Source organism: Phalaenopsis equestris, unplaced genomic scaffold, assembly GCF_001263595.1.
Source record: "Phalaenopsis equestris unplaced genomic scaffold, ASM126359v1 Scaffold001091, whole genome shotgun sequence".
NCBI classification, from domain to species: Eukaryota; Viridiplantae; Streptophyta; class Magnoliopsida; order Asparagales; family Orchidaceae; genus Phalaenopsis; species Phalaenopsis equestris.
In genome coordinates, this window is record NW_018165530.1 from 325,299 (window position 1) to 338,974 (window position 13,676).

Sequence of the window (13,676 nt, forward strand, 5' to 3'; positions counted from 1 at the left end):
CCAAGCACAATTGTAATGCTGCCAGTGAATATGACTTCAGAAAACACTCTGAAACAACAAGTTTAAGTTCTACATGGTAAACCCCCAAAATTGATCAACCAAGTTCACCAAAAGTTCAGGAAACCATAAATTATCACTTCCAAACTAAACCCAACCAAACTTGGTGAAGATCTTAAACCTTTCGCTTAACTGGGAATGTTGGATCATGATAAAATGGTTTTAAAAAGACATCGGCTATGATAAAAAATTAAAAAAAACAAAATTAATACAAAAGATTGGGCTGGTACAGAACAAAATCTTCACAGCAGTAAGGCAGCAATGTTAAAGGTCACAGCACCTTAATCATGTCCAGCTGTCTCTCGACAAGTTCTTGGTTATTTGAGCTAGTAAGGCTTCCAGACCATGTAAATACCGTATTGCCACTATGTAAAATGTAGCAATAAGAAGAATTCAGAGATGATGACACCTGGAAAAAGAAAAAATAAGAAACTACAAACAGATCGAGAACATTAATTGAGTTTAGGAGTAAAATGTACCGGTTTAACTTGAATTGCTTGCATATTATCAGGTCCAAAACCTTGAACTCTAAACAAAGCAATGCCGTCAGGAGAATAAGTCTCATCTTCAATGGCATTCTCCTTCCTGAACTTTTTGTATCCAGAGCTCATGCCACCCTGCAAGATTAAACTAAAAAAAGACATCAGAGGTGTTTTCCAGTTATACCCTTCTGGTATACTATGGAGCTTCTAGAAACCATACAGCTTAAATAAACTTTGAAAATACAGAAGAGTATGTAGTTTAGAAAATAACCTTAAATACAATCAAGCTCTGGAATATTGACAAAAACTGGGTAGGCTCCTTTCCCTCATAAATGCGAGCCTAGAAGAAGTTCATAAGCGAGAAACTGAAGATTACAACATGGTATAAAAAATCAAACTGAAATCCATCAGAAACTAAAAGTTTACTTGAACAGCCTGGAACTTTAAGGATTCGACCATATTTGTGGCAAGTGAAATAGCTGCAGCCCTCTCTTCCTGGAATTAATTCACAAGAAAACTCAGTACATACCAATAGAATTTTTTTTTAAGATCAAAGCTAGCAATTTTCCAAATAAAAAAGTTGAGTAATTTTAGCCCAAAACAACTTTATATTCTCTTCCAAAGCTGATTTTGCTTGAGGAAGCAACAGCTTGGAACCAAAAATAAACATAACGTGTGCTACAACTAAGAACTGAGTTTTCAGATAACAATCACAAAAATATGCATTTGAAGTTAACAGATAACAATGTAGGAATAACTTTAAAAAATTGCACTAAAAAAAAAAATAAAACCAGGGTAAATTAGTTAAAATTATAATACTTAATAATTTGGCTTACCACAGTGCTTTCCTTGCCAAACCAGGTGCCCAAAAGATATTCCTCTTTGTCATTTCCAGGAAAGCTATACTGAAAAATATAGCAATCTCCACTATAGAACTTTGACTGTTCAGAAGATGACAGAAGATATTTTTCATTCCCAGTTACTCTCCAAACCTATGCATTGAATGTTGAAGCCAATTGTCAGCATTTCAATTTCAAGTACAAGGTCTAATAAAAATTCCAGATGGATTAAAATTTAAAGTGAAAGCACGTCACTTTTAACAACCAAAATAAAAACAAAATAATGGTGAACTAAAAGTCCATAGAAAGCACCTGCAAATTGCCGGTGCAATCAATATATGGTTGAGGTTCTTCTTTCACAGGAGAAGCTTTCATGAGACCCTTAACATTTACACCTTGGCGTTTAAGAAGTGCTACACAAAGCAAACACTACTCAGCAAGTTACCCATAAAATGCATCAATAAATAAAAACTCATATTAAAAAAAGAATTTTCAATTTACCTGCCACTTTGCCTCTACCATCCTCAGAAACAGAGACATCAGCAGACCGTGGCCATGCATCAAACTTTGCACGGAACAATGTAGTCTCAAACCCCTCAATGACACGAATTATTTGAACTTTTAATCTACCAGGACCATGACTTAATTCCTAACATAGATTTGAAAGTAAACATGAAATATTAATGAGACAGTAAAGCAAATTTCATGCAATATAATAACAAAATATAATCTTACTTCAGCACACGCACTGGCACTTTTCCTTTCTTCAAGAGAAGTACTTCTCCCCATCCACACAAATACTTCAACGCCACAATCAAGTAGATAACACTTGTTCGTGTTCAACAACTCTCTTGCCAATTTATCAGCGACCACAGGCACTGGCTGCCCTTTTTCAATACTAAAATAATATGTTCCCATCAGTTACAAAAATTAAAACACAGAATCATTAACACTATCTCCCAAGAAGTTGGGGTCGAATTTTCCAATCCTTGGATGTCATGCATGCTAGTTAAATAATGCAAGAGTTATTTACACCAGTTTAATATCAAAAAATATATACATAAGGGTCCAATATTCTCTATTTTGGTTGATCAATCAGCTAAATAAGCCACATAAATCCAGCTTCTCATAAAGTAATCATAAGTAGTCAAGCTAGGCTACAAAGAAGTTGAACATTATTCAAAACTTCTAGACTCCTTATCAATTAGGCCGAATTTCATCCTTTTATTTAATTAGCCTGAATTTAACAAGAATAAAAATATACTTATTTGTACTTTAGGTAATAAGAATAAAGATAGGCTCGTCTTTAGGGTTTGATTATCTTTATAAATAGAACTTCTTGTATACAGTTTTAGATTATTATTGAAAAATAATTTGTTTGTTTCTTCCTCTTAAGAAAGTCTCTCATCTCCAATTGGACAAAGATAGAGATACTATTGAGGCAAAAATATTTGGCACTCCATAGAATAAGTCTTACTGAGGCCCGTTTGAATCATATGTAAGGTTCTCAATCAATCACTGATTACCTTAATCAACTTAAAGAGCTTGTTTTATGGTGTGGGATTTCTCATGACAATTGGCAACTGGCAACTATATTTGCCAATACTATAGAGTTAGAGGTACATTTAAACAATGCCAAAAAAGTTGACAATGCCTATAATAAGGTGCTTGAGTCAGAGGAACCATACACTTTACACTTTTAACCCTCAAATTGGTTCTACAAAACCATCAGCACTTCCACTTAGATTGCAAACTCCAGATCTACGCTAGGCTGACCACATCCTTGTATGGCCAAATGGCAAGCCTTGGTTTCTAAGCCTCCGTTTGCACCACAATGAGTGTGTTAGATAGACTGCCCTCTATTACGATCACTTAATTCACCTAAAGGACAATATAAACAAATGACGCCCTAAATTGGTCTTCTAATGAATCAAGGGAATGTTGATTCCAATAACCCCAATGATGAGGATGAGGATGCAATGGATGATAAGCCATTAATTGATGAGGAAGTTCACGCTTTCAACAACAGCCTTACACAGTTGCATATTACAAGCTGCATTTTTACATGCCCAACCACTTTTAAGAATTATAAAAGCATTAACATATTATAGATGTATGACATTAAAAAAAGGACAAATAAATTGGAAATGTATGATTAAATACACTTTAACAATTAAACAGTTATTTAAAATTTATTTAATATCATTCTACATATAACTAATCTTCCATTTACTAAACAAATATACCGTTCACTATTTTACTTCGCTAATCTATACGTGCAACAATTGATTAAAACATTGGACGATTTTGATGTTGTAAGAAATAATAGAATTATAACACTACTTATATGAAGACAACCAAGCACAACATTCCATTCATTAGATTCTCATTTTCCCTTCACGTGATTAGAAAACATAGAGCTGGGCCAGAGGAGGAGTCTGAGCGTGGTGTATTGGGTCTACTAAAAAAATCCAATTTTTTTTAATTTATCGGATGAATTGACGTTTGATCGGGGTTGGTAGGATTAAAAAATTCATGTGTAAAAAGTTTATTTTAAGGTTTTTTTGTAAAATTTGATATGATAAATTAAAAAATAGCCACGATATGAAAATTTTATGATTTCTAAACTGTATCTAAAAGGCTGAGGCTTCATAGCAATTGATGGGAAGAAGTTGATCCAACTGCAAATCTTAGATCAATGTAAAATGAACTAGTTTAGGGAAGGGAGCAAGAATCCTTTATTCTAATACATGTAAATTCTTAAGGCTCTGTTTGGTCGAGATCAAAAAGAGTGCAATTGTATTCCTGTAAAATCAAAGCAATCCTAGTGTTTAGCCGGAACAAAAACAAATGCACTGTAAAATGATCATATATTTTAAATTTATTATTTAGTTTAATTTCTCTATATTTGAAATTTGTTGTATTTTAGCAAATTTCAAATATATTGCTTTATCTAAAATGTTCTCGTCGCCAACACCGAGTGCCAGCACAGCAGCCCGCAGCTCACAATCCAATAGTTGTTATCGACCGTTGCCCAAAGCCAGCTGCAATAGCCGCTACCCCACCGACTGCCTGCTGCCCAAAACCACCGCAGCCCCACCAATCACAGTTTCTTGTCGCTGCCCCCATTGGTCGTCTTCTCCTAGTGCTGCCCGCCAAAGGCCTTATTTAGCCGCTAACCCTGACAGCCCTCCTTCACTATCAACCATCAATCAATAGCCACTGCAGTCGTTGTTGACCACCAATCACCATTAGCCACCTATTGTCACTAGTTGCCACCATCCATAACCGTTGGCAGACATATTTTAGATTGATTTCATTTTTCTTCAAATCAAACAAAAAATATATATATAAAGGTCATGTATTTATTTTACATTGAACCAAATAACTCCAATGCATTCCGAATACAATAACAATCATTACACTCTATTCATTTAAATTACATTCTTTTTACAACAAACCAAACAACTCAAAAATGTAATTATAATTTTATATAAGATATGTACTAAATAAGTCTTTATATTGCAAAATACATGTTTTAATCCTACCATTCATAATTAAATGACCTAGTATCAATTATATGTTATGCAAAACACATGTTTGAAGCATATGAGCATGCCAAAGTTTTATTATAATATATTTTAAAAACATAACACCATAAATCTATTAGTATGTTCATAGTGAATGATATATTTATATATTCTAAAATGGAAAAGGCCATGAGTTTGCAGAAACAGTTGTGTTATAGGATAGGTTGGCAAAATTCATGAAGAAAAAAGAGCCCTCAACCTCTCAGTGTTCATTTGAGAGATAGTTCAATAACAATATATTGGATTACACCTAGGTCCTATTGATACTTAATATGTTAATTGATGAGTTAGAAAACAACCTTATGAAGATATGTGGCATGGATTGTCATAGAATTAACTACCATATGATGGCTAAGGAATCCACATATGACCTATTCTAAGTCGATGAGAATGTATCATTTAAAATAAATAAAATATGCAAATGAATGTTATAATGTGATAGATGTTGGGTATAATCACCATTTTTAAAAAATCACTTTGAAGTGTGTTTCCTGCGCAATGCAATGCAAAGCGCCTGCGACCCACTTCATGTGGTGTCACGCGAACACTGCATGTGAAGCACACTTTTATCTCATGAAATGCTCCGATGCACTGAAGCGAAGCGGGCCAGAGTCAATTTGTGAAACAGCAGAGAGGGTCCACGTCGAAGAAAAGCTGGCTTTGTTTGGCTTTGTTGTTTAAAGAGAGCAGATACAGGATCGAGCGCTTACTATTTGACTTCAACCTAGGGTTCGAGAGAAGCGTTTCAATTACTAATGCAAACATATAGGGCCTATGAATTGTATTTTGGCAATCAACTATGAAGCAAACGGCAATCAATTCAACACATGAAGGAGACGCAGTAGAAGGAGCATTCCATCAGACTCATATGCCGCAAATAGTTTATTTCCATCCACAGAACCCATAGGTTGCATGTTTTATTTTTCATTTTATTTATAATATTTATATCATATTTGAAAAAATAATTATTATTGGTATTTAAATACATTTTAATGTTTCGAGTAGTAATATTTTGAATTTTCGTTGCATATAGGTTCTTCTAATGCATCTAGAAAAAATAAAGTTACTGAGTGTGAGAAATACCTTCAGATGTAAAAGATGATTTATTTTCTTAAAGTAAAAATAATTAAATAAAAAAAGTTTATGTCAGGAACATCAGGAAAGGTTGACAAATATTTCCAAAAAAATTGGATATTCAACCACCCTTGCATGGTGATAAGAGAGCACTTGAACAATTTTTTATTCATTGGATCATTTTCTGTTTAAGGAACCTTAAAAAGAGTTTGCAAAAAGAAATAATATGAGACAAATGTGAATTAAAGAAAACATAAATAAAGGAATTAGAAATAGAACTGCGCAATACAAAGACAAATAGTTCTATCGAATAGGAATCCCTTTCAATGTGATTTAGTTGGAGAGTTCGATCATATAATGGATGTAATTGCGTAGTATAGACTAAACTTTCGATCACCATCCTATCATGAATTGAGGATTCATTTATTTGAACATGAATTGCAACGACTATGAAGAATGTAGAAGAATAAAAGACAAAAAAAAAAAAACTGGCAATAGAAGAAATACACTCTTTTGTATGATGGCTGATTGATTGCATAAACATTTTAAAATTAGTTTTTTGGTCAATTCACCATCTGGCACTATGCTTTTGAAGTCAATAGATGCATTTAAATGTTCAAAGTGCATTAAAGCTCTAAGAACGCACAGATGCACAAATTGAAAAGTTTATAATAAAATGTGCTTCAAGTGTTCACAAATAATCACTTGAGTCATATCCTAATGGGTTAATTATATATATATATTATATATATAATATTAGCATTTCATTCTTATAACACTAGAGTCCGCAAATAGATTTTTTGTCACGTAGGTCAAATGCTTAAGGAGAAGAGAATGCACATGAACTGAATACTTTGTGTGGCCCGGCGGTCCATTATATTAATATGATGTTAGAAAAAATTAGTAAAATGATCGTGTTAAAAATGCTATCAAAAACTTTAGAATTAACTAGCTATATATATAATCATAGAATAGTCCTTAATATGACGAGAAAATTGAAGACATAATATCACATAATTTGTAACAACATTTAACTCTTACGAGTATACATAAGCAAAAACAAAATGAAGATTTATGTTTGATTTTGAAGATTGAAACAAGTCCAAATTTAATATTTATTAAAAGGAAAAAAAGAAAGCTAAGGAGCATTTTGAAAGTTATAAACTCAATAGTGACAATGTTATTGTTAGCACATAATGATAAACAACAAATAATGAGTTATATTTATAATGCAAGACAGAGAAAGATGCTATCTTCGGTGCATTTTAAGGAAATAAAAAGAATGGGTTATTTACCACTGAGTATGTCATCTGCAATAGAGATAAGAAAAATTATGTGTGAATATGATTAACTAAAGCTTTTTCATAAATTTAAATTTTTATTTGATTAAAATTTTCTTTAACATGGTCTTAAAATTGTCATTTAACGAAGTGGTGGGTAATGTATAGCGCGTCAACCCCAAATTTACAAAAAAAAAAATGATCATCAATATTTTAGGTTTGACTTACAGTGTTACTAGATTTGAGAGAAATAAGAGTATATTCGAGCAAGTAAATATTTTTTACATTTTACAGATATTAAATAATTCATATATGTTATAGATGCATTACGTTATTTTTTATAGATTCATCCACAAAAGAGAAATTGATTAGATTAGAAGTGATAATTTAGTTTTCATCAAGTATAATCAAACTTTAAAAATAAGATTCAATTTGAAAGTTATCATTGATCCAATAAGTTTAGATTATATTGATTAAAATTGTGAAGAGTTGATCGGAGAAATGGATGATGCTATTGAGCAACAGTTTCGCGCTTGGAGAAATTGAAGATGCTTATGGAGAGGTTAATCAAAAATAATCTGTAAATTAAGGAGATCAAAAAATAAAAAGGATTCGTAGACATTGAGATATAGTTCTTCTCAAAATACATCCACTTATTTTGTGCAAAAAAGATATGATTAAATTGGTTCACGAGAAAGAAAAGAGGAAGAAGAATTTGAAGATGATAAAATTTTACTTGAAAAAGGAAGTGATTATATGAATGAAAGAGAAGATGAGAACTAATAAATTTCTTTAGTCTATTTTATGAATCTTGTGCATTAAAATGTAACATTCTTTACGAATAATAAATGCTTTTTATCTTTTATGTTATTTTTAAGTTTTGAATTATTATAATAAATTTTAGAATTTAGAAATTATAAAAAAAATTTGAAATTTCTAGGTACACCCTTGAAATTTATCGTCAAATTAGGTATGTGCATCATATTTATTTTCTATTTTACATCAAGTTGTAAGTCATCTAACAAGATATTCCATGTTTTATAATAGTTAATGAATGCACGCACCATTATATTAACTATTTTTATGTAGGTTATTAGGCATTATAGTTAATAAAAGGGTTGATTCGCTTCGCGCTTCGCATATTGAACACATTGGGTACAATAACAATAAACTTGACTAGCATAATGCATATGATGATTAGACATTTAAAATTTTTATTATGATTCTTTTAGTAAGACTACCGTGCCATTATGATAAATTTTCATCAAACATTTAATTTTATAAGAGTTATATTTGATGCATCAAAATCGTCTATAATTAAGATTTTAATCATGTCCAGATCATGATTAATGTGTTACGTTTTTCTCTATTCCATAAGTATTTGAATGATGCATTATCTTATTAAGCTTTAAAGCCCACAAGATTATTATTGTGCTTATTGTTAAGGGGGATCAATTTTGAATTTACTACTCTATGTTTTGATATAAGATATGAGGATCAATATAAGATGAATGTTTTATGCTATGCATGTAAACTCTATATTTATTAGAATATTTGTAGATGATGGAATGAAATATTCTAAGATGCTTCCATACAAAAAACTTTTGCTAACCTATTAGAGCTTTACTGAGTTAGGGTAAATGTGGCATGTTTAGATTTGAACAATTTAGATGATTGAGTTTATCACCTACTCTATTTTAATGAATAGAGCCCTAAAATAAGTATTGATAGGTATACTCTATCAAATGTGATTTATCATTAATGACCTCCCTCTACTTCTTAAAATGGACATCTTCTCTGTTTTCATTATTAGAGGTTGGTGGTTTCCTATGAGGTGCACCTCCTCTAGGTTTGGATATGATTTTTACTCATCTACTCCAATGGGTAAAATAGGTAATGGAGGTGAAGTTTATATTCTATAACTTTGCAAATGAATCACATGGGCTTGCATTATTTTTTAGGTTCAAGTATTTGATTCTTTCTTTCTTCTAATATCCTTTAGTCTTTTAAGTCATTTTCATAGATCATAAGATTCAAAATATCTATTAACTTTGTTAATTTTTAAATTTGATATTAATAGGTTGATTTAGGTGACATGTAGTTGATTTTGTAAAAATGATGTACTAATAGATATGAGAGGAAAAGAGTATTTAGATTTGAGGGGGTAAAAGAAAAGATATTATAAATATGCAACTAAAATGAAATTTCATGCTAAACGAAATTCTAGATGAGAAGGGGGTATAAGACTTATTACATCTAAAACTCTCCTTAAATAGTTTATCAGTTCGCCATCATCATGTCATATTTTATACTGGAAAAAGCCAATGTTGGGTTTCTTTGTGACATGATCTACGAGTAGGTTTAACACCTAAGCAACAACTAAATTCTTTTCACATGGCTTGGATGGACTAGACATCTATGTCAGTCATTAAGAATAATCTAGCTTTAATCCAACTGGATAGTTATAAAGCCAATTGCTAGTATGATAGTAACCCCAAGGTTGTAACACATATTGCTGTAAGTGATCAAGACTTAATGAGATAAATTTTAGCAACTATAGGGGATAGCACTAATGTCTTCAAATTCAATACTAATCTATTCACTGTTCCCTACTAGGCTTATAGAATCTTTAGATAGCCAAATACACAAGCTTAGATTTGCAATGAAGACCACTTTAGCCAAATTTCAAGGCTCACGAGTAGCTTCCGCCAACTATTTAGTGGTGAGAGTTAGCTAGTGTGGACAAGTACGATAATACCTCCTAGGGTCTTAGACATCATTGCTTCTAAATACATCAAAAGACCAAAAGGCATTGGCACATACCTCCACTATTTTTATCATAAGGCATTCCACCCTACATTGTTGTTGTATGATCAAAAGGCCAGCTAGAAGCTATTATTGTGTTCATTGTGCTCCTTCTAATACTCAAACATGAGGTTTCCCTTCATGTCTCTAAAAACCCCGCAAATGCTGTTGTGCTCACATGCCTTCCAAGAAGGATTCTCATCACACTAGAATTTGAATGAACCCAACTAAACATGTTGAGCTTAATTATCTAGTAGATGGAGTAATGCTGATTGGAGGATTAATTTGAAAAAGCCTAAGTCTGCTCATAGTATAAGCACTTTTGCTACTAAAAAAAGATGAAGCTTAGCAAATCTAAGCAAACAATCGTGCAACCAATAAAATCACTATAAAATACAAATTTTTAAATCTAAACAGAATGGGCTTGACATAATATATGGGTCATCATACTTTTCAATGTTTGATCTGTGCGATGAGGACTACCGAATCAAGATCTATCCTAAAGACGCATGAAAGACAATGTCCAAACAACTGATGGATTTTATGAAAATGTTAGTTCTGTCATAATGCTACCAATACTCTAATAAAAATGAAGAATCAAGTCCTTAGATCATTCACGGGCAAGTTTCTAGAGACAAACTTTGATGATATACTGATTTACAGTTCAAATGAGATACTGTATCTTGGCCACTTGCCTCGAGTATTTCTTAAGGGAAGAAAATTTGTTCATTAATATTTTAGAAATGCACTTCTATGTAGTCCAAAACATATTTCCTCGAAAAAAAAGTTAATAATTCTTTAAAAAAAAAAATTCTTTAAAAATTATTTCTTTACTTTATATTGCCAACTAGAGGCTTCAAAGCATATCATAAAAATCAAGGAAATCTTGATTAATCAAATCCAATCCTATCTTTAACCTTAGGAGTTTTCATTATGCAAAAAAAAAGTTGTCTAGGTATAATATGTTTCCCATTGTTTAAAACTGCGCAATGTGAGTCATGCCTTGCGACAATTTTAAAGAAAAATGATTTAAGATATATGCTTTGAGAAGCTTGGGCGAGTCGTACGCCTCACATTAGTTGAAGCACGCCTCACCAGAATTACGCCGAGGCATGTGCCTTTCGCCATTAATTTTTTCTCCCTATATTAGAGAGTTCAAAAACAAACCAAAGTCACAATGTCAAGTGCAAAAACTCCACCCTACCTAGTCTTGCTTCCCAGCATTGCCACCTGCTACTTTCGTTGCCGGTGTCGTTGCTTATGTCGATGATGTCATCGCCATTGCTTGCTCCCACTACAACAGTCACTTGCTTCTTATGCTACAGCTGATGCCTACTGCTCTTACCGTCATTATCGCCACCACCTATTACTCTTGCAATTGTCGCCAGCTGCTCCTACTACTGCAGCCAATTGATCTTGATGTCGCCAATTGCTCCTGCTACTAATGGTGTCTCCAGCTAGAAATGTTGACACCATAGCTGCTAGCTGCTCCTGTTGCCTCGTCCCTGCTTGTTTCTCATGCTTCTGCCATTGCCACTTGCTACTTCCGCCAACATCGCTTTCTACTTTTGTCATCGATGTTGTTACCAATGCTTGTTTTTTTCTACAACAATTGCATGCTTCTTTTTCTAAAGCCGCTTGCTACTCTTGCTGAGTTGTCGCCACCTGTTGCTATTGCTGCCCAATGGCCTATAGCTCCTACTATTGTCGTCGCCACCACCTCCTCATACTTCCACCACCACCTACTCCACAAACTTATGATTATTAATTATGTTATTTAGATCTATGAATGTTACTATGTTGGTTGGACAATGTAAGTGAAAGAAATCTATTATACTAAACTCATCTTATGTCATAAATTAAATTTTTATATTACTTTCATTTTATATTTTATCTTAGTTTGATGGCCTAATTAGTTAAAGTTTACATTATATTTTTATTTTTGTTTAAGTCATTGCATGATATTTTGCGGCTAATGCAATTTGCTTTTTCATATAAATGCAATTTGTTATTTTTTACAATACTAAGAAGTTAATATATTATTTTTTACTCATTTATTTTTACTTGCGTAATTTTCAAACTATGAGACTCATGTCTCGCCTCACAAAAAAAAAAAAAAATGCCCCGATACCCAACTACACAAGTTTAAACATTGATGCTTACAAAGCCTTCGAACAGATAAAAATGTTAATGATTGCATCACCAATTTTGAGACTTCCTAAAAAATTTTTGAGGAACCTATGATACCGCTTATGCAAGAATAAATGGCTCAATCACCTACTTTAATATGAAAACAAAATGGGCTAAGTAAAGATGCTTGTACAAAAAATTTTATATCATCATTCATGCTCTAAAACACTTATGACATTACTTGATATAAAAAATGTATTACCAATTTTAATAACCAAGAAAATTTAAATACATATAGCCAAGTAGAAGGTAACTAAATTAGATTGAACACCTTCAAGACCTTGCATTTGTATTCAAATGAACACTTTGCAATCAAAACAAACCTACAGATGCACTTTCCTGGATTTATCAACACTTAACTTCTATTTGTAATATTATACTACACTGAAAAAGAAACCAACAAAACCATTAAATATATCTCAACTTTCATTTGTCTAATCACGATCACATGGAACTGGCATGCATTCCTTCTACTACTTGTGAAGTTCAAAATGGAAATCGTTATTCTGATAACCTCCCTTTGTTATTAAATTGTTTGGAAATGCAATTTTGATTGCATGATTTGTCATGTTGGATAAAATGAAACTAAAAACATATGTTGTGACCATTAATTTTATTTGTCTTTGTTAACAAAAAATATTGCTATACTGATTACTCAGTATCGTGCATGCTAGATGGATAAAATTATTTAACTCCTGGCATAAAACCTCTCTTCCAGTCACTTCTACCCCTTAGGTTGACTTTTCTTAAATTTTGGTGTAGGATTATCAAGGTTCACTAGAGGCCACAACTATATGTCGGTTGTGCTAAACAAAATTTCAAAAATGTTTTACTTCATGTTCACAAAATATTGATGGATCTTATATTGATAATCTTTCTTTATGAACATAATTAAAAATAAGGGAAATTTAAAAAAATACCACATAATTCTTATGCATTTGCATATCTAACACCTAAAGTAAGATATTTACATTTACAACATCTTGGTACTAAAAAGTTATGCATGAAAATGTGTACTTCACGTATAAAAAGTTAGCGATAGCGGTATTTTTTTTTATTGTGATATCAAAGACTTGAGTGTTATGTATGTAAATATGGAAGTCCAGGTAAATATAAAAGAATTATATGGTATGTATGTAAATCACCTTAAATTAAATGGGTAGTTGTTGATCTTACTTTTGGTTGAGGTTTAGTTTTTCCTCTTTAGTAGCCTAAGGTCTAGCCATAGGACTTTCCTATTGACTTTCTTAGAAAATTAGACATGGAACCCTCACCATTAGAAATTCTACACTCTTCTCTACTCAACTTGGAGTTCCACATATTAGTCATAACCTCTGGCATTTAGTAGGTGTGATCACT

At 32.2% G+C, this 13,676-nt stretch overlaps 1 protein-coding gene across 1 annotated transcript in view; it reads right to left on the bottom strand.

The window, feature by feature from the left end:
* Nucleotides 1-542: 542 nt before the first annotated feature.
* Nucleotides 543-13,676, bottom strand: part of LOC110033092 (villin-4-like) — a 39,495-nt gene continuing 26,361 nt past the window's right edge. The window contains exons 8-14 of the mRNA XM_020736960.1: nt 2,114-2,276; nt 1,880-2,027; nt 1,691-1,791; nt 1,376-1,531; nt 966-1,034; nt 811-879; nt 543-687 (exon numbers count right to left, since the gene is read on the bottom strand). Coding sequence (XP_020592619.1) covers nt 625-687; nt 811-879; nt 966-1,034; nt 1,376-1,531; nt 1,691-1,791; nt 1,880-2,027; nt 2,114-2,276 — 769 coding nt within the window. The 3' untranslated portion in view covers nt 543-624. The remainder of the gene's footprint in view (nt 688-810; nt 880-965; nt 1,035-1,375; nt 1,532-1,690; nt 1,792-1,879; nt 2,028-2,113; nt 2,277-13,676) is intronic.